The following is a 21578-nucleotide window of genomic DNA, read 5'->3' on the forward strand; positions in this document are numbered from 1 at the left end:
TTTTTTTTTTTTGTCATAATCTCTCCTTTGAAACTCGACTCGCTTTGAGCTTTCAAGTTGATCGATAAGGTCAGCTTATAAGTGGGCATGTTGTGAGTGAGGAACAGCAACTAAATTCTTCTAACAGGCCAAGACAAACAGTTCGGAGACCAACAGGGAATGTTGTCGAGTAGCTCCGTTTGCCAATGTTCGTTAACTGTAATGACCGACGGGCATATCCACCGGCCTGTCTTCTCCACGTCAACCTAAACGAGCTCCTTGACGCTGGAGAGCTGCGGGGGGGTGGAGGAGGAGGGGGGGCGTTGAAAGCGGATGGAGAAGACGGAATCAGAAGAGAGTACATGAGACTCGTGGTGCAATGAGACCGGCGCCAAACTGTACTGACTGCTCTATATGTCTGTATGATTTTCGGTGGATAGTCAGCTGGGTGCATTTGTCAGTTGTTTGGGGCTCAGAGCAGCTGTCAGGCATAGAGGAGAGCGAGTCCATGGAAACAGACAGCCCTGTACGGAAGATGCATGTCGACACCCGGAGCTCTAATCCCTCTCCTCTGAGTTGAACAGAGCGAGAAGATGTCGGGGGGTGGGGGTGGGGGGTTCTGTGAGATAGTCGGCCAAAGTCAGCGGGATGTAGTGGGGGGAACAAAGTTCTCTCTCCTCTTGGTTTGTGAGGAGTTTTTGCTGTATCTTTATCTTGCAAATAGCTAAAGGTTAAAAGTATCGGCGCTCCAGAGAATTGCAGCGTCTTGCAAAAGCAATCTCACTCCTTAAAGTCAAAGTTTATAGTATTCTATTGGGATTTTATGTGGTGGAACAACCCAGAGTAATGCATTACTGAAAAGTAGAGGAAAAATGGTAGATACTGAAATTTTCAAAGATAATTCAGCATTGTTATTGACACAACAATCATGACATTTGGTAATCATGTATTTTGGTTAAGCATTCCATATTTGGACAATTGTTCCCTCTGGTTTTGGTTGCTGAGCAGCTGGAAGGATTTTTGCTTTTACTTATTTTACTTTTGTAGTGTTATGATGCATAACCGTGACAAGGTATAGTTTTTGCAACTTGAGCTGAGCAGCTGGTTAGTATCTCAAAAGCTCAGATATTACCAGACTTACAACCCCAAATTCCAGATAATTTGAAAAGAGAGGCTTAATTTATGAAAAGGACCAAAGAGATTTTAGTTGTCAGATATATAATGTTCTAAGAAACTCCAAAAGATGCTATTTGTGATCAGTTATTTCTGTGGAAAGTGGATCAATTTTCTTCCACTAAATGCTCTGCTTTGCACCACTCTACCACAAAAAAAAAAAAGAAAACATGAAAGTTTGTGACAAAATATGGAAAAGTTTTGAGTGTATGACTACTTTGGCAAGTCACAGTACAGACCCATATGGTGTTTTGTTTTCTTCAGCTGTACTTGCGCGGGGTGTCAAGATTGATGCAAATAAACACAGAAACGAAGTAGAACGGCGCAGATCCGTGGACATTTTAGAGATTCTCCACTTCCATAGATCTTAAAGAGTGTCTGTTTAAAATCCTCGCGCACACGTCCACACGCCCACATGCATGCCGCATTTCCCCATCTGCACAATTACACAGTGGATTTAGCAGCCAATTGTCACGTTCAGCAGCATCCGTAGGCAGATCGGGTTCAGCTGGCTTCACCTCCAGTGATGATTCTGCTGATGAGAATAGGTTCTGGGACGGGAGACGCAACACATCTGCTTGGCTGCGTCTCCTGGGTGACGGTACGCAGGGCGCCTCGCTGTCCTCTCCCTCGTCCTATGCAGCACCTATTATAGGATGCACATACCCCGTGGTTCTGCCTGAGTGCATCATCCGTGCCTCTGTGGGAAATCGGCCACGTCACACTGTCCTCCACCACAGACACATTTATCACCAGTCACCCACTGAACACTCGTTGAGGCTCGTGACTCGTTTTAAGAGGGAAGAAAATGTAAAACGGGGTCAAGAACCAGTCTGTTTTCATCTGTATTGCTTTTGCATTGCGGTTCGGTCATCAGTCAGTCGGATCAACGTTTTAGTCCAAACTAAAGCATCGCTGAATAAACTGGGCTCAAGTAGATTTGAATTCACCTGAAGAGCGCCATTTTTCCTGTTAGATTTGTTTCAACATCACCTCATTGTTAACATTTTTGGTAAACAATAGGAGAGAGAAATGTTGTCTTTATTTATACTGTCAATAAATAAAGGTAAATTTGCCTCACCGTTTTATGGTTCCTTGGGGGGGAGGAGGGGAGCGGAGAACCAAACCTTCAACCTGCTGGACATTAACTGCAAACTTTAGCATGATGACTCACTGCAAGGATTAGGTGGACATAACTAGCTTTTTGAATTTATGGCTGAAACTGATTTTTGATACAATAATTCAGAGTTTTCTATCATTTTATTAGATTTCGCCAAAAAATATTTTGCCATGAGAATGGGTTCTGGGGCGGGGAAATCAGTGATTTGCAGCATCAGAGCAAATCACTGATGCTGCAAACGTGAGCATATTGAAATAAAAATGTTTAATGTAATATTATAAAAAGCCTTTAGAAAGTAACTTCACATTGCGCACTCGTACTTTTTCAGACTGATTTAAATGAAGAGCCCACTGCACTGAAACCCATTGAAAATCTCCTGGTTATTCCACCAAATATTAATTTCTGATAAAACATCAGTATTGATGTTTCTAAATGAATATGAACTTGTTTTCTCTGCATTATTTGAGGTCTGAAAGCACTGCATCTTTTCTCATTTTCTGCAAATAAATACTAAATTTCTGCTTGTAATTTCAGAGATGTGTCAGTAGTTCATAGAATAAAAGGACAACGTTCAGTTTACTCAAACATATATCTATAAAACGTAAAATCAGAGAAACTGATGACGTTAAGTGATTTCTTAATTGTTTCAGAGCTGCATTTACTAAAGAACTCAGACATTTTTTGACCGGTCTGGACTCTCAGATTCATCTACTACATGATGGTCGTTGCCATGTTGCTCATGATTATTTTGTCATGTTTGCTTTGCTTATTTGTTCACAACTTGTAAAATTTTATGCATCCCAAGGGATTCAACTATGTCCTATTTTATGTCTAAATGAAAAAAAATTACTTCATTTATTAATATAAAAATGTGCCTTTGTTTGACCTCGAATCGGTCCTAAAATTGCAAATTTAGATTAAAAAATAGTTGCGATCTTAAAGTATGAAAAAAAGATATATTTCAAACAATTTATACAATTTTGTTAAAAAATGTATTTCTGTTGCTGTTAAAATTATGCAGCAAAACATTCAGCCAGACAACTCCTGTGTAAATGTTGAAATACATAAAAACACAGAGCGAGGTTTGGTTTGGCACTCTGGCTCCTCCATGTCTGTGTTGGACTAATGCATCTCTTCACCCTGAACGTTTCTCCTTCGACTGCCAGGAAATCAGGAGAGTCTCTGAACTTGGAGTTCATGGTTGGGAACTAGGATAATTAAAGGGGCTGAAAAGCAGTAAAACAGCAGGAAGAGGCAAGATTCAGAACGATGTGGGAAACTCGCAGCTTAAATAAACCGCCCATAATGGTGAGGTATTGAAATGTTCTGTAGATCATCTGCTGAGTAGCAGCACAGCTTGACTTGAGTGCCTGGAACCAGTTTTTATAGTAACATGACATGCATTTAATATCTTAAATTTGAAACATGAAATCTAAGCAAAGAAAAAGAAGAAATGGATAAAAATGATATTGTTTTCTTATTTACTGCACAGAATATTATCCATATTTGCTCTTTTTTTAATTCAGGTAATTGGCTAAGGTAGTTATCCAATAAAAGGCTGCTTCAAGCTGCAGCATGAAGCTTTTATAAACATGTTTCATACATATTTGTTCAAATTATCATGTCATGAAAGTATAACATGAAAAACACAATATGTGGGGGAAAAAAAAACATATCTGCCTTCTTCTTCTACTATTGTCATCTGCAGAAATCCTCCAGTCAGAAATAACCAATCGGAGGCAAAAGGAAGGCCATAAGGCTGAAAATCATGCTTGTGTACGCGTTGATAAATTTGCTAATGATGGAGAAACAACTTACCGCTACAGAAAAGCTGTTTATGTGCCATCATTTAACTAACCTTTTTGATCTAGCGATGTATTTCTGCAGATGGCAGTAGAATCACAGGGAGCTTCATGGGTAAAAAAACAATTTTTTATAAATGTTGCATAATGCATCTTCAGTAGAAATGCCACTTAGAACTTGTCAAGTGTGATGGTAAACTGTTACATTAATAAAAACGATAGGTGGCACTTCTTTATTCTTTAGTTTACACACCATAAATGTCTGGTTTTTGAGACTCGACTTATTTCTGAAGAGTCTAACTTCTGTTTCTGCCAGCCAGCTGACTGCCAGTGTGCAGGAACAGACTGGGGAGAGGCACCACTACATAGTAAAGTACGTTAGCTCTCTGAGAGCTCACAGACAGAGCTTAGCTTTGCCTGTTTAGGAAAGTCCTACTGTGTAATCCAGACTCTTTTAATTTAAATCAGATAATTAAACGCCTGCCCACTGAACCTGGCCCACTTTACATAAAACAATACTTCAACAATTGGATAGCAGAAAAGTGCAGCTATTATTTCACCGAGTTTCCCTGTCACACCTCCCAGCAACTGGCCCACTCAGAGCATCTAGTGATTTACCCACAGTCGCTTTGCTCTGTTTCCCACCTTGTTCTGCTGCAAATGGACCCAATCAGCCTCTGAAATAAAACCCAAAGCCCTACTCCTTCCCTGCTTTTTCTGCTCAGGGCATTCTCTTCAGTACCGGCGAGTGCATGAAAAGCCCAGCGGACCTGCTGAAAATCTACCTGCATGAGTCCAGCCGGGTCTACAGGGACAAGCTGGTGGAGGAGCAGGACATCCACGCCTTTGATAAGCTACAGACGGACACACTGAAAAAGTTCTATGAGGTGAGAGAGTTTTTTTTTTTTTCCTAGAGTTCAGCGGGGGCAGACCAGAGCGGGGAGTGAATCATTAGGCTGCCTGTTCTGTATCTGGACTTGGACATCACTGGGCCAACACAGCGAGGAGGAGGAGGGGAAAAAATAAAAAGAATTTTAGGGGAAGAGCGAATGTAGGGCCTAGAGAGACTTAGGGGAGAATATTAATCAGTGAGGTACGTGGTCCGGCTGTCAGGGTCTGCACTGCCAGGCCAGCAAATTGGAAAACATTTTAATGGTTTCCTCTCCACTGCTTCCTTCCTCCATACCCTTTCCTGCCCTGTGTCATGCCACTGAGAAGAACCTGACACACATGCACATGCACTCAGATAAATGAGAAGAGAGACCATGCAACAATGTATTATCAACTCCTTGCATATAATGCAAACTTACAGCTTCCCTCTACTTCCATGAAAACCAGTAGAATGTTTTCTGTCCGATACCAAATCTTGCGTCCGTGTGAGGACATTAACAGGATAAATGCTGCCGGTTCTGTGATGAAGTCATTCTGAAACCAACAAAATGGTCCATCATAATGCAGTACAGCTTATTTCTCTGTCCATTCATCCATATGTCTGTCACTAACCGTAACCTGAGTTTAAATCAACTCAACAAACCTGCAGCTCATTTTCTTAGTTGATGTGTGTGTAGACTAAACATAAGCTCTTAGTTTTGATACATTTAATAACTAGAGGGGAAAAAAAGATCAAGAGAACATTGATATTTTAGTTATTTAGTGCACCTCAAATAAAAATATACAGCGCTGTATGTTTCCTCCCCAGTTACACCTGCAAGCACGCTTTCATTCATATACATTTAGAGTTTTTAACGAACTTGGGTCTCTAAAAAGGAACTTTCAAAATGAAAGTTTTGTGTCCAATAATTTCCAGTTTTCAGGTTTTTGTAAAGCTTTCACCTTCTCATACAAGTTTTGGTCAATTATGAAATATAAGAAGAGCTAAGAACCAAATTCTATATCCGCAGCAGAGGAAACGCCGTAAGATTTTACTTGTATGAAAAAAATCTCAAAATGATTATAGGTCACATTTTTAACTGTCTTTAGCATCTTGTTAGCTAGTAGCAACACTAGCGCTCCTGACTCATCAATCTCTGTGTTTTGATAAGAGAATTTGTATCCTTATTTTAACTCTGAGTTTGCCAACATTTCCAACTCGACCTCGTTCTTTGACAGAAGTTGACATCTTAAAGGGATCAAACAGGGCAACTTTGATGGAGTATCTTCAATCTTCCTGTTATCTACTGAAAGTCTTCTTCTCTCACTCTATTTTTTTATTTAGCTTTCTATCCTTTTACTTGAAAATCGTTTCCTTTAGATAGCTGCTTACAGCTGTGAGGTTCTTCATGTCGTTACTTTGTTCTTTACTGACAAGAAAAAAAAGTAGATTTCTGAGTTTCTGACCAGTTAGATTCAATCAAGTTGAAAATCAACAGATTCCTGTCAGAAGTCAAATTTTTCAGAACGTCTCTCATACACGAGTCACTTTTCTTTTTTCCTCACAAACGTCTTTCCTTAGCAGACAAAATACACGGCTGAACATTTCGGGGCCAGCATGGATGAGAATTAACTGGGTCAGGCTCTGCGCAGCAAAGACATTTAGCCGTGTCCCTGTCCACACTGTTTAGGCCCAACAGCAATGTTCTGCTGGCAAACGAACTGTGTTCCCCTCACTGTTTACCGCTGCTGTGTGTGTGTCTATGAATCTTCCCCCCGAGGACGTGGAGGAGGAGCCGCAGCGGACCCGGGAGATGAACCTGTATTGCCACTTTGCCCGCGGGCCCGGGGAGCCCAGGTACATGTTAGTGGAGTCCTGGAGCAGCCTCAGTAAAATCCTGCTGGACGTTCTGGACAGCTACAATGAGGTCAACGCCACCCTGAACCTGGTGCTGTTTGAAGATGCCATGGCTCACATGTGAGTACAGGAAGTGAATGTTTTTTGTCTTGAAAGTATTTTAAGATTCAATGTTAAAACCAGGCAGCAATGAAGTAAATACAATCTGTATGCAGCGTAAATATAATCTAAGTCTCATTTCATTGACGTTTCATCTAGGAGTCAAATTGAATATGAGAAAACTTTTTGAATATGAGATTCATGCTTCTAATTTTGTAAAAACTTTATTTTCCAAAGGGTTCAACATTATCAAAAAAACAAGCTAGGCACCCTATGCATCGCACAACACAAACAAGCTGCTCACTTTTTACTAACCGATTGAAAAGCAACAAGTTAAGTCATAAGGCATCTTGGAGCCTGCTGTTATCACAGCTTGAGCATTCAAAAGTCAGTATGCTACCTTTCATCCTGTCTTTCGCTCGCCAAAGTTCCTTGAACACAGGAAACGGGTCAACATATGTTTTTGAGCAGTCGCACCTTCTGAACAATTTCAGATTAGTTCTGCTTGTCTTGAACAAAGAAGACTCTACTGACACCCAACAAAACCCAGTCCAAGTTGTAGTTCCAATGACAACCCTCAATGTGAATAGTTCCTCCTTTAAATCTCATTTTGCAAAAATATGGTTGAAAACATTTCTTTGTTTTCATGGGGCTTTTTTTCTGTTTCTCGTTGATATTAGAATTATATTTTAGCTTCAGAATCATAGTTAAGCTTAGAAGTCTGACAGCAATATTCAGAGGCTTTCCCGATAAATTTTCCGGCTGATAAATCGACCCAAATTTCCTTAATTTTGGAAGATTGGTGATTGGTTGATTAAAACATGTGAAGCTGATTTTATGCACCGATTTTTATCTGCCTTGGCACAGGTCTACAAATCGACCACATTCCTCTTTTGCTCTGCTGTGAGAGAGGTTTGACCCTCCCACCTCGTCATGTCTACACCTTTCAATGTTTGGAAAGTACAACAGTTTGAGCAAATAAAGTCCTGGATAAAGAAAGCAGATAATGGAGAAAACAGAGTGCAATTCAAGAAAGCGAAGGGAGTCAAAATCTGTCTTCAATTGTTGAGCTATAGTACCAGTTGGTGTGTAAGAAGTTTAAATGTCATCTTATGTATAATCACTGAAACTAGCTGAAACATTATTGGAAATGCAAGAAAATGCAAAGCAGCTAAACTATCATCAGGAAGAGATGAAATTTAAATGTCAGCGCAACTGGAAGTGTGGAAACAACAGAGATTTGTCACTGTGCATGTAAAACATGGCAGCAGTTAAAATGAGAGTTGTGTTTATAAGCCGCTCCTTTCCTTAACGCAAACTGGGTTCATAATGAAATCAGGCCATCTATTAAAAATGAAGAGACACGAGAGGATTTTTTTACATCCTGTTTAGGAGATTGAAGCGTTCTGGAGGCCGGCTCAGTCTACACCAGAGGTTCCCAAACTGTGGGGCGCACCCGTGTCATTGCAGGGGGCGCGCGGGAAGCCGTCTGGATGAAAAAAAAAACAAAACATGAACACTGTATGCGCTGGATTTTTACCTTAGAATGACCAACTCTCTGTTATTCCTATGTCAATTTGATACAGTAGATTCTTCCACACTTCCCATATTTGTGTCCTCTGTCACTTTTATCAGTTAAAACTGTTTAATCCGTTGTTAACATGTTGTAACCTGTTTTTCCGAGCCGCCTTTAAACGCAACATGAGCGCTATGACGCTAGCACTGGGTTTCCACCTGTGAAGGAGACCTGCTGCTGCTGTGTGGAGCTACGTAGGTTTGTGTTAGAATCACGGCAGCAAACCAGCAAAACGCAAAGAACTTTTCACAGTTTTTCCTCCAAACTAACCGACTGAGTTGAGTAAAGCTGTTGGATGCAGGTAATGTTAGCTAAAAGATGACTACCTAATATCAATACAGAACCTTAAGCTTAACAAGTACCTTGTAGGCTACCGGAGTTGGTGTCTATTTTCAGCTACGTACATTCATTTTGCCCCCAAAAAAGTCGATGCCCCCCCGTCACACGCGTCGTTTCAACCAGACAGCTATTTGTAATCCATAGGGGGGGCGCAGAAGAAAAAGTTTGGGAACCACTGGTTTAGAGAAAAAAAAACTACCAGTTTTAATTGGAAACTGTGATCATACGGAGGGCGGTGGTGTTCTGCATGAAAACGGACACAAACAACCACAAAGCAAAGCTCCCGGTGTTTGTTTTTGTTGGATGAGTCAGGTGCCGTGTTCAGCCAGCGTTTCCTCCCTCTACCTTTTCCCTCACCCATCCCTTTCCACCAATTCCTCCCTCCCCCGAATGTCTGCTCTCTGCACGCAGCTGCCGAATAAACCGAATCCTGGAGTCTCCACGGGGCAACGCGCTGCTGGTCGGAGTGGGCGGCAGCGGCAAGCAGAGCCTGACCCGACTGGCTGCCTTCATCTCCAATCTGGAGGTTTTTCAGATCACCTTGAGAAAAAGCTACAGTCTCGCAGACCTAAAGGTTAGGAAAGGATACCAGACAGCTTTTTTTTTTTTTTTTTCTTATTTTGTCACTTTATTTATGTCTGGACATCACCTATGCAGTTCTAACACATGGATATGCGTTAGAATATTCAAATATAGCTGTAGCTTTATGTTTAGGATCGCTGGCCTGCTGCAAAGGGAGCCTCTATCTAGGTGTCAAGTTTTCTAACATGTATTTTTACAACAGTGCCCTGTATTTATGTCCATCCATCATGTCACCAAAGCTGAACAGCAACACTCACCAGGGGAGGCACATTTCAGCACCTCTTCTGACAGGCAAATGACGCCTTGAGCAGACCTGAGGCATGCCACACTGGATTTCACAAGAAATGGCCATGTCTGTGGATTTTAGCTACATGCAGATATGTAGTTATGCCAGCAGGTGGCACAGCTTGCCACTAGAAACGTAAAGCGTTACTTGAAGCAATGAAATGAATTTGTCATACAATAAAATACCCACTGTGTAAATCTTTTAAACGTAAGGATATTAGCAATCTTCTCCTCAACAGGTTTCTTGAGAGAAATCTGTCACCAGCTTTTTGCCGTTGTCTTCGTGTTGACGAATCGTGGGTCGTACATTTCTGGGTATTTTTCAACCTCAGTCAATAATCTTTGCTCGTTCATATTTATATATTGTTTCCAGAAATAAACAGCACTTAAAAAAAAACATAGAAGAAGAAATAACTGGCATATTTTTTTCTGCACATCTGATGCTGCCGGTCTTTGCTGAAGACAAGCCTCGCCTCAGCATGCTGCTGCCACCACCATGTTTCAAAAGGGGAAATTATGCGCCACACATTTTTTTGTACAGTTTTGCCATTGACCAGAATTCAAAATCCAAATTTTGTAGTATGACTACAGCACCTTCTTGATATTTGTGTTGATAGGTTTTTTTTTTTTGTCGTCACAGTTAGTATTTTTAGATGAGGCTCAATAAGATTTTCAAAGCATGAGTCATTGTTTTCTACACCAACCCAACTTTTAACTTCTTACGTTTTGACCCTAACCTGTCAAGATAAAAAAAAACAAAACTGCTGGATTTTTATTGAGATTAAGTTACTCAAAAGACTCAGAGTCCACCAATAGGACTTTTAGAGTAAAAAGGGGTCGATGTCGTGATTATTGTGCACACCACTAAATAATATGGCGTGCACAGGTCAACAAAATGTTGAATATCAGTTTCCTTCAATTTCACTACTAGGCACTACTTTGTATATATCTATCATAAGAAAATAAGTTGAAGTTTGTGGTTGAAGTGCAACAAAGTATGAAGTTCAAAGAATATAAATCTTGTTTATTGACTTCAAACAGGATGAGGTTGTTTGAATGTCAGATGCTTTTGGGTGCTAAAAATTCATTTTAGCATACAAATCTACAGTTCAACTCTAACAGCTTCAATTTCTTATGTTTATATCCCTCCTTGTCCTCCTCTTCCTCTCTCCTTCCCACCCAGACTGACCTGGCATCCCTCTACATCAAAGCTGGTGTGAAGAATGTTGGCACAGTGTTCCTAATGACTGACGGCCAAGTGGCAGATGAAAAGTTCCTCGTTCTGGTCAATGATCTTTTGGCATCAGGTAACAGCAAGCCTTTTCTGACTACTGGTTCCTATGGTTTCCAGGAAAAAAAAAAAATTATGTTTTATTTCTTTATTGTCACAAATAACAGAGATGTCACTACTCCTCAATATGGATGCAACATTGTGAGGAAATGGAAGGATTCCTCTTGTTTAAGCTCTGAAGTTTTAAGAGTCCAGTCCATCCAAGTCTTTTCTGTTCTTTGTAATAATTTTGAATTTATTGTGGAATTTATGAATTTTAATGTGATAAAATTGTCCATGGACAATGAAAACTACTTGCTGAACACATAAAAATGCAAAACAGTTGTGTCTAAAGGGCAAAACATTTTCAGTTATATTCTCAGGAATTTCATTACTTCACTTCTTTGGCTTTGTTCTGATGTGACCTTTACCAAAATTTAGCACACTAACATACACAGTGGATGCAGAGTTATTTTAGAGCTTGTCTTCCTTTCTCTCACTCCAAGTACAATGAATATCTCCAGTTAAAGCATTACCTTTTAAAATTGTGCAATCCAAAGCCCTGGAACTTGGACAGTTCCTGAGCTGGTCAACCAGGTGGATCAAAGAGTGTCTCATGTGCACCAAGCAAACCAACTGAACCTTTGCATATTCATAGCCATGTCACCCCATGCATATGTTTAGCCTTAACTCTGGGACTACAATAATGTCTGTTTTTTAAGATAGATTTTTTTTTTCCTAAAAATGTTTAGCCAATAAAATTTCATCCACCCACTTTCTATATCTTTAATAGCCAATTGGCATCCTCGACAGAGCCCTAGATCATCACAGGGTGTCACAGGGACTGATGAGACAAAATAACCATTCAAGCAAACACTCATACATAAGCGCCATTGAGTGTCGTAATTATTCTAACACGCGTGTTTTTGCGCTGTGGAAGAAAACGGGAATAGGTGAAAACATGCAGAACAGTAACGGCTGAGTTTGATAATCCAGACTTTGTTGTTGTGTAACAGAAGTACTTCCTCAATCCCGGACATTCAGCTTGGTTGTGGCTACAGCTAACAGCTAAATTCAACTCACAGATGGGCAAATAAAACTGGTTTTAAAGCATAAGAATTTGTAATAAAAAGCTCTGAGAACAGACGGTGTTGTTTCTCTCAAAAGTCGAGCTTAGCGGTGAGAAGTCCTGAAGACATACTTCCCACAACGTAGTGTAGAGCCGCATCATTTCACTGAGACATGTACAGCCTTTATAGACCATAGAAATGTTTTTTTTTTTTTTTCCTCTCACATCAGTAAACAATACAACATGTTGTACAGTATCCTTTTCTTTATTTTCCAACTCTGACTTTTCTCTTGTCACTTTCACCACTCCTGGCACTCGAACGCCGCTCTTAAGTACATCACAGAGTACAAACGTAACACAACAGGATACCAAACTCATTCAGCAGCAGAAAAGGCACTAACATGTTACTGCATGTGGTTCTCATTGTCCCTTGTTGCTAAGAATTGGGATAACAGCCTTTCAGATCAGGGTCTTTGGAGGAAAGAAGCTGTTATTGATTCAGTTTTTGTTAGCCTTTCAAGCTTTTTGAATGAGCTGGTGGAGACCACTGCTCAAGAAAATATAGTAACATTTTACAGGAAATGGAAAATATGTTTGGAAAAATCTTAGCTGCTGAAAAGCTGGAAACCTGAGTATATTGAGATTGTATTCCCAGACAGTGCAGGCATCTGCCAGTAAACACGCCAGCAGGCTGTGGTTTTTGGAAACAAGCCTTTGCCTTGCAGGTCTTTGTTCTCTCTCTCAAGAATCTCTTTTTCATCTGCTGCCCTCACTTTGCCAGAAGATGATGTCTTTAACCTAGACTAGGTGATGTTGAAAATATAATTGGTTGCAAACATTAACCTCCTCACTTCCTTGGATTTGTGTTCTTACAACCTCAAATTTCTATGTCATGTTTTAGCTTTCACAGCTGATGAAGCTGTATAAAAAAACACAGGCTGTGATAAATAGCAAAGTAATTGGTTTTACACATTTAAAAATATACATCAAAATATAAAATTGATCAACACATGTTTCGATAGCAATCAGAATCAACATCAGTGCAGTATTGGAAATCAAGTTTCAAAAGAACAAAAATATAAATACACACCACTAATGACTGACCAGATAGACATAATAAAGATTTAATAAACTTTACCTTAACTCCAAACCTGGAAAGAGATGGAAGTTAAACTCACAGTTAGGTGAGGAAGGCTAGAATCAAATAAGCAACTAAGAGTCCAAAGATACACTTTATGGAACCACACAGATCTTCTGTAGAGATGGTAATATCTGTCAACGGGCCATTATAACCCACACATCACAGAGCTAGGTATTCATAGTCACCAAGAAAAAAGAAGCACTAACACAGAACTTTGTCAGAAAGCTTGGATTCAACCAAGAGGCATGTGGGGAAAAAATGCTGCTGTCAGATGAGTCGTATGCAAAAGCAACACAATGTCTGGTGCAATCCTAGTCTTCCAGAAAAAGGACAGAATGTAGGTTTTCCTTCCAGCTGAGCAATAACCCTCAACAGATTGCTAAAACAACACCAGCGGAGGCTTAGGGGGTGAGCTTTTTGGGATGTGGAGGAACGCCAAGACCTCAACCCAAGATTTTAGAGCGTAGATGTGCCAACCCTGTCGAAATGTACCCTGAGAGACTCGATGCTTGATTGCTGCTGGAAGTCTTAAGCTCATATTCTGCAAGTGTGTGCTCAGAAAGAATGCATTTATCATAAAAACAGGTTAAGCTGCTGCTGCTGTGATGACATCATAGGCTAACTAAATTGATCTTAGTTGCATTAAAACTAAATGGATATAGCTGCTTGAAAGGGTTTTGTTCTGCCTAAACATCAATCATAAGCTTGAAGCGGGGAGCAGCTGGAGTTATGTTGTTAAATAATGATTCAGAAACCTTAGGTTACATGGGCTGAAGTTTCTTTGACTCATTATAGACTCATACATCCATCTGCACATTCCACGCTCATCAGTTACTCGAGTGGAGTTGTGACTTAAAGCAGATATCTGCATTAGCATAAGTCCTCTGCATGATCTCCTGCAGTCTCCACCTCTATTACCACAGCAAGATTTGATTTAAGAGTGTGCTCTGTGCTCTGTGCTCAGTGTCAGCTCCGATCCCAACAAGATAAGAAACTTTTCCAGAGTTTTCAGACAGCTAAAGCTCACATTAAGAAGAAGAGGTCTGCAGGCACGGCAATAATGTGATTCATTTTATTCATTCCAGGAGAGATTCCCGACCTGTTCCCAGACGATGAGGTTGAGAACATCATTGGCAGCATGAGGCCAGAGGTCCGTAGCTTGGGATTGATGGATACGAGAGAAAACTGCTGGAAGTTCTTCATCGACCGCGTTCGCAGGCAGCTCAAGGTGAAGCAGACAGATAGGACAAAGGCTCGGTTGTTTTGTTTTTTTTATTTTTTATTTTCCCCACTACTGTGAATTTCTAAAGTAATCATCCAGAAACAACCGTTCTCAGTGGCTCCCTTCCAGGGGAGAGAGTTACGCATTAATCTTCTTCGCTGAGCTTCGCCTATGTTTGATCTCCATCCTTTCCTAATATCGCAAAAGCTTGCCACCTCACACTCTAATTTACCATTCCTAAATAAAAAAAGAAAAAAAGAACCTCTCAAACTTAGATAAACATCTGGCTTTATGAAGGAGCTTCTCCCCAGACAATTTTCTTCCCTGACATTTTCAGATGAACTTGAATACATTGGGAGGCGGCGGACGTCATTATAAATCACCAGCATGAGCAGAAAAGCTGCCGTTTAGCTGCAGATAATTTCACCGACGTGTAGTCGCTTTGTTCCCCCTGGGGAGGGAGAGCTTCCAGAGGGCTGCTTATCCTGTCATTATTATAGCATACCCCAGCACATCCCCCACCCCCAGCACCAACCTCTCTAGATTGGGGAGTGAATAAATAAAGAAGGCATTCCCATGGGCAATCTTCTAAAGAGTGGATTTCTGACTGTTTAGTTATTTCTGTTTAAACTGCTTGTCTGGGTGGAAAGGGCACTTTCCCAGAAATGTTGGCAAGCTTCAATCATTGCATGAAATGTGCTGAGGGTGTGTTTCAGCATGTCGCGCGGGGTGTTGAGCATAAATTGCCAAACTAGGACACAATTTAACATGCTTTGGGAAGTTTTTTGATGAGTTGCTCCCAGTGTATGGGGATGGGTTTGAGGGGTCAACAAGGGAAATGGGGTAGCAGGATCCTCGGTACTAATTGGCGGTCAATCCCTTCGCCACACACTCGGTGACAAATATGCCCAGAAGAAATGATTCACATCTTATTTGGACCTAATTTGGTACACATGCAGACCAGCAATGGTTATGTAAATGATTCAATTGTGTGTGGGTGCTCTCACATACCTACTGATTCCTACATAGGGCGACTGTGCCATCTGCACACTCCACATGCTGACAAATTTCACAATATGACCTGTCTTGCAAACCAACAAAATGGATCCCTATCAACCATTGCTGTGTTGGTAACGTTGTCTAACTCCTCAAGGGGACTTCTTCTGTGTCTACTAACCTTCACTTAGGCGTTTCACTAACTTTCAGACAATCTGTGTATTGGCTCGTAACACCGTCCCTCTACTTGTGATGCCACCTTTCAGTCTCTCAGAAGTAGTGTTCATTGTTGTTTTTCTATATTAAATATTTTATATGTAATGTAGTAAAGCAGGCTCTGTGATGACCTGTTCAAGGTGCATCGCACATTTCGTCTAACTACTCTGAAAATGGGCATTAGACCCATCGTAACGCTGCAAGGATAAGCGGGTATCGATGATAGATGGATGGCAATAAAATGGGAAATATGCCCATTAGGGATGCAAGTTATCAATTAATGGGTTAATCTAAAGTTGATTAACCTTATCGATCGACTAGTGATTAAGTGATAAATGGATATTTTCTTAAAAACCTGAATTTTCTCTTGTATGAAAAGAGCTGACCATCTTTTTATTTACATTCCATAACAAAGAGGGGTACATTTTTCATATTCTTCTATTAAAGAAATTAATAAAATCCTTACATTTAAACTTTTTTGTGTCAGTTCTGTTAAAGACTGACTGACTAAACACATTTTCTCACAATATTAAAGTTGGACATATTTATAAAATATATTAAAACAAGAGCCACTCTTAAGTTGCTGAACAGAAAAAGAAGATGAAACTTAAGTGTGAGAGTTTATATTTCAAAACAGTAGACCGTTTCTCTTTCCCATTCTTGTATGGTCCTGCCATCTTTTTTTCTGCGTCAACTGGCTCCACTTAAAGATGACCAGCGACTCCCTCTTCTGGATGGCGGCTGAACTACAACACTGAAAGAAGGTTTAAACGGATGTTATTAATCGATTGGAATACATTTTAATCTAATAAACCTTTAATTGACAATAAGTAGTAAGTTGATTAAATGTCTATTAACAAACACTGAAAAACGTACACAGTTTTATAACATTATACAACAAATATGATTTCTTTTCTCTGTGGTTTGTGGAATAGTGTACAAATTGATTACATATTTGAAAGTACACAATATGATGTAAAATAAGTGTAATAATCAAAACTGCATAATATTAAGACCAAAATCTGTGTAGCAGACAGTCCTGTATTTCTGTTGCTAAGGTCGTCGAACTGTTTCCCCGATTGCAGCAGTTTAAAAGGTTCATGGTGAGAGTGTGATGAACTTCTGCTGAAAGAGAGAACAAATATTTTTCCTTGGGCCTTTGAATCTCACCTCCTGATTAATAATGTAGTCTAAAATTAAACTTCACCCTGATCCCACAGATACTTTTATAAATGGGTTCACTGAATATTCCATGAGGGTTGATTAAACTTTTCACCAGGCACCTCCACTTTTTCTTCTTCCTTTCCAGCCATAAGAAGATAATACAAAGACTACAGATGAACTCTTGTTTAAGATGTTATAGAAAAGCCTTGAATTAAACTCCACATTCACTGCTTTTTTTTTCTCTCCTCTTCCTCTGAGCTGAGTGATTACCATCAGCAGTGTCTCTGGGTGTGCCTTCTGCTTGTTTGTTTCTTCAGTTTGAATTTGTCGAGCATCTGGCTGAGTGTCTCAACAAGCCAGCTGTTAGTCTCCAGCAGTGAAAATCAGTCTGACATATCCCACAGCTCTGCACACCCCTTTAATCCACATACTTGATGGAAGCTTTATTTGCCTAATGATGGAGAAGCAGATAATTAATTCACAGTTCTCCATCACCCCTCTTGACCGTGAAGGCGTTATTAGTCTGAGCGCGCCTTTCTTCTGTAAGTCTTCTGTGAATATACATGTATCCCACCTAAATAACTCAGTGACTGTAATCTATTTGTGTGTCGGAGTTCAACCTGTGATGTCTGCTGCCGTCACTTCCAGGTGGCCCTGTGCTTCTCTCCGGTCGGCAGTAAACTGAGGGATCGGAGCAGGAAGTTCCCGGCCGTGGTCAACTGCACGGCGATCGACTGGTTTCATGAGTGGCCACGGGAGGCGCTGGAGTCGGTCAGCTTCAGGTTCCTGCAGGAGGTGGAGAACATCGAAGTGAGAGAAACTCCTGGTTAAATATAAGCAGTACACACAGGAAGGAAGTCGCCCACAAAAAAAAAAAAAAAAAAAAAAAGTTCCCCCTCTGAAAATGTAATTTAGAGTGCCAGCCACCGTGACGCAACAAATGCGATGTTATTTTCAAATGCAGACCGAAGGCCACAAAATTAAATTCCACGCCTCAGCCTGAGGAACTGCAGGCCCTCGCTGCAATCTGCACGGTCCCCCCCCTGCTTCCAGTGTGAAATAACCGCTGACTTTTAAATCACGCAGCCCCAGGTGAAGGAATCGGTGAGCAGGTTCATGGCTTACGTCCACACCAGCGTCAATCAAACATCCAAGGAGTACCTGGCTAATGAGCGGCGCTACAACTACACCACGCCTAAGTCTTTCCTGGAGCAGATCAAGCTGTATCGCAGTCTGCTGGGCCAGAAGAGCAAAGATCTCACCGCCAAGATGGAGAGGCTGGAAAACGGCCTGCAGAAGCTCAGCAGCACATCTGCTCAGGTATTTGCATCTTTAATGGAACCTCTGTTGAGAAATTCATCCCTGCAGCTAGACATTTAATTACTTAGAACATTTTAATTGATACACGTGCAGACAAGTGATCGGTGGAGAAATGCTATACCTGGAAGGGGCTGGCATGCCTACAGTGTAGCATTAGAAGTGGTAAGAAGTGACAGTCAGTCTTCTTAGAGTCAGTCAGAATAATGACTGAAGGTCCTCACATCTTTAATACAGACTTTAACCAGCAGGAGGCAGAACAAGATGCTGTGGTATTAGAAGAGCTTGAAATGTCTCATCAAAGTTAGACGTGTTTCAATTAATTTGTATTGTCCTGACTTTTTTTGGTGATACAAGTGGAAGCCCATGCTTCTCATTAAGTGATACAAAGTGCCATTGCTAATATTTAGTCTGTATTAATGCTAATTATGGAGCATTCCTAAGTAGCATAATTAGTTTCTGACGATGTTTCTGTGTTCCAGTTGAAAGTCAGAGGGATATGGTAATGGATTTGTTCAACCAGCCTAACTAATTAGCAATTCAAGCATTTAACACAAACACAAACATTTTTGGTTTATTTTTCAAAATTACCTTTAACATGTTTTTTTTTTCTTAATCAATGTTAAAACCATTCAAGGAAATAATTTTTGTTTTCATGACACACCAAAGCAAGTTGAAAATCTCTGTTGCAATGTTGTTTTAAAATACCCACTGCATTGCTGCAACCTCCACACTCTCACCAAACGCTCCACCCCCAATCCATCCTACAACCCTGGTGTCAGGAATAAAGAGGATTAAGAGTGCACTTTTCATTCATCAGTGTGGGATACAGTGATGCCTGAATGCATTGCAGAGCTGAAGGCAATAGAAACACTTTCCGATTTGTGCCGCATAACTACAACGGCTCTAAAATCCTTTTGTAGGGGAACTGATGTCACACATATTAAGATAACATTTCTTAAGAAACATCTAAAAACAATTTGAACAATACAAATAAATACAGGACCACACAATAGTTACTTATTCATTTAATTTTTTAATCGTACAGAGATGTGAAATATTCTACAAGTTTGTGACAACAACCTTGTCCCTAAATTATAATTTGGAATTAAAACGAGCTACAAGATGTACGTGAGTGCTCTAAAAGGCACTCATACACAAGACGGGAGTATGACAACCATATAGAAGCTTTAATAATGATTAAACCTCAAACAGAATTGCAGCTGTCAAAAATCATTCATATTCCTGGTTACGCTGTTTCTTCTGAGTAAACTGGTAAAATATTGTCTATCACTTGCCAGTAAAACTTGTTATGGCTGTTTTGTTGCAGGAAGATCATTAAAAGTTGTCTGGTATGTTTTCCAGAAGAAGGCACTAATGAACCTCCATACTATTACAGATGCTGGCATTTGAAGAAGAATTACACCTATCCAACTTAACAATTAGTCACATAATGTATTTATTTCATCTCTTGACTGTATAGTTGCTTTTATTCACTCACATGTCAATAACTAAACAGCTACATTTTGAGGACTAATCCCACCATGTCATCAGTTAAATTGATAGTGGAATCATAAAGACCCTTTAACTTGTATTTTCTACTACATTTCCCATATAAATGCCCAATTAATCTTGTTTATTTTTTAAACCCAATACAATCAACCAGTAAAACCTTCAAATAAATCCCAAAACTAAATTATTAAAAAGACAAATAATACCTTACAAAAGCATTTGGACCTCCTGGTATTTTACACATTTGTTCTTGTTAGAACCCAAATTTAATGTTGTTATTTTGGGATTTTGGTTTGTGATAAACAAAAACAAATTGTGAAGTGACTGAAAGATAACATATGGTTTGCTTTCAAATAAAAATCTGAAAAGTGTGTTGTGCTGCCCTGACAAAGCCGTCCACATCTGGAGACGTGCAGTGTTAGGTTTGTCTCCCACCCGAGCTGTGGGTCGCTGCCACTCCTCCAGAGTTACCAGAGCCTTTTATGTGCCTTGTGAAGATGACTCAGTTGATTAAATTTCATTTTGGGGTTTAAGTGAAAAGAGAGCTGGATGGAAATACTTGTCACACCTTTCAGATTTATATTTGCAAAACAAATCAAGAACTACGTATGATCTTTAACAGCTATCATGTGATATTTAGGGTCACGTCAAAGCTTGAGAAAATTAATTTAGATGTGTGGTCACAATTTGACTAAATATATATATAAAAAACAATCAAGGGGTGTAAATACTTAACGAAGGCATAACATTTTCCATCTTACATTTGCGTATGACTTGACGGCACATAGATTTGCAAAGCTGTTTGCCATGAAGAGAGCAAGATTAGTTGTATGAAATTATGATTTGCATAAGGTAATGTTTCCATCTTTAATATCCACACCTGGATCCATTTGTTCTAATGTTTACCATCTCTGCTGTTTGCCAGAAGAGGACTATATGAATAATGGAATGCAAAGTCTGAGTGTGAAGCAGTCCTAATTATAGTGGGCCCGCTATCCTCTGTGAGTTAATGCAGAACCAACTACACAAACACAGTTTCACTTTGGCATAACATGCATCTCTGCTGCTTTGCATAAACAGGCCCACACATTCCCACCCGCACAAAATCACACATGCATAAACACCCATTGCGCATAAGTGACGTCGGTGCTGAAAACCAGAGTGTCCTGTTTTCTGTTTCCCCCCATCTCCCATTTACTGTGGAACTCAGCTACCACATATACATTATATATATAGGGATTATTATGCTAACTGGGGAGCTATTTTAATTAGAGAGCGCACCCTTTACAGCAGCAGGCCACCATTAATGCAGCCCGTGTCTGTTAGTGCATCCACACCAATGCCTGGCCTATTTGAAGTATTGTTGTTTAACATTCTGCACAAGAGGATCCGTTGATCACCAGGGGCTGCCTTGGTCATGGTAAACAAAGACCAAGAGGGTTAAAGCAAGCCCTCTATATGTGTGTGTGTGTGTAGGGCACTGTGAACGATCCTGTAGCTGTTTATGAGTCATGAGCTCCCTTGGGAAAACATTAGTTTATTTATTTTTTCCTCCTCTTTGTGCAGATACTGTCCTGCCCTCGGCTGCTTTAATTTTGATTTATGTTTGGATTTGGTAGTCTTACCACAAACGGCTATAAAAGATGGAGTGTTATAAGTCATCAAAGTGAGTTGCAAGAAATTTAATAAGGAAGAAAAGGTATTACCAGGATTGTTAACCCTTCGCAAGGACTTCAGATTGTATTAAATCCCATTCAGATTAAGAGCTCATCATTTCACACACCCTAATATAAACCACCTCATGTTAATCTGTATAGCCTATGAAACGGTGTTAAATGTTGAAAGGTAAAAATAATGCTCTATTCTACGCTACATCAGGCAACTTTTTTGTTCAACCTTTCTAACCACATATGCTAGCAATTAATATGGCTACATTTACAAAACTGCTCGCATTCATATACTCACCAGCCACTTTATTATGCCTGTTT

At 40.1% G+C, this 21578-nt stretch overlaps 1 protein-coding gene across 5 annotated transcripts in view; it reads left to right on the top strand.

The window, feature by feature from the left end:
* Window positions 1-21578, top strand: part of dnah9 (dynein, axonemal, heavy chain 9) — a 189931-nt gene that overhangs the window by 84900 nt on the left and 83453 nt on the right. For 4 of the 5 annotated variants that reach the window (XM_015031765.1, XM_015031766.1, XM_015031767.1 and 1 more), the window contains 7 exons: window positions 4800-4961; window positions 6726-6922; window positions 9228-9390; window positions 10867-10990; window positions 14249-14391; window positions 17410-17571; window positions 17848-18081. In XM_015031765.1, the coding sequence (XP_014887251.1) occupies window positions 4800-4961; window positions 6726-6922; window positions 9228-9390; window positions 10867-10990; window positions 14249-14391; window positions 17410-17571; window positions 17848-18081 (1185 nt within the window). Of the gene's footprint in view, window positions 1-4799; window positions 4962-6725; window positions 6923-9227; window positions 9391-10866; window positions 10991-14248; window positions 14392-17409; window positions 17572-17847; window positions 18082-21578 lie in introns of those variants that run through there. The other variant, XM_015031769.1, reaches the window with a different exon arrangement.

The sequence above is a fragment of the Poecilia latipinna genome, unplaced genomic scaffold (genome assembly GCF_001443285.1).
Source record: "Poecilia latipinna isolate Pla-1442-1.1 unplaced genomic scaffold, P_latipinna-1.0 Scaffold217, whole genome shotgun sequence".
Lineage (NCBI taxonomy): Eukaryota > Metazoa > Chordata > Actinopteri > Cyprinodontiformes > Poeciliidae > Poecilia > Poecilia latipinna.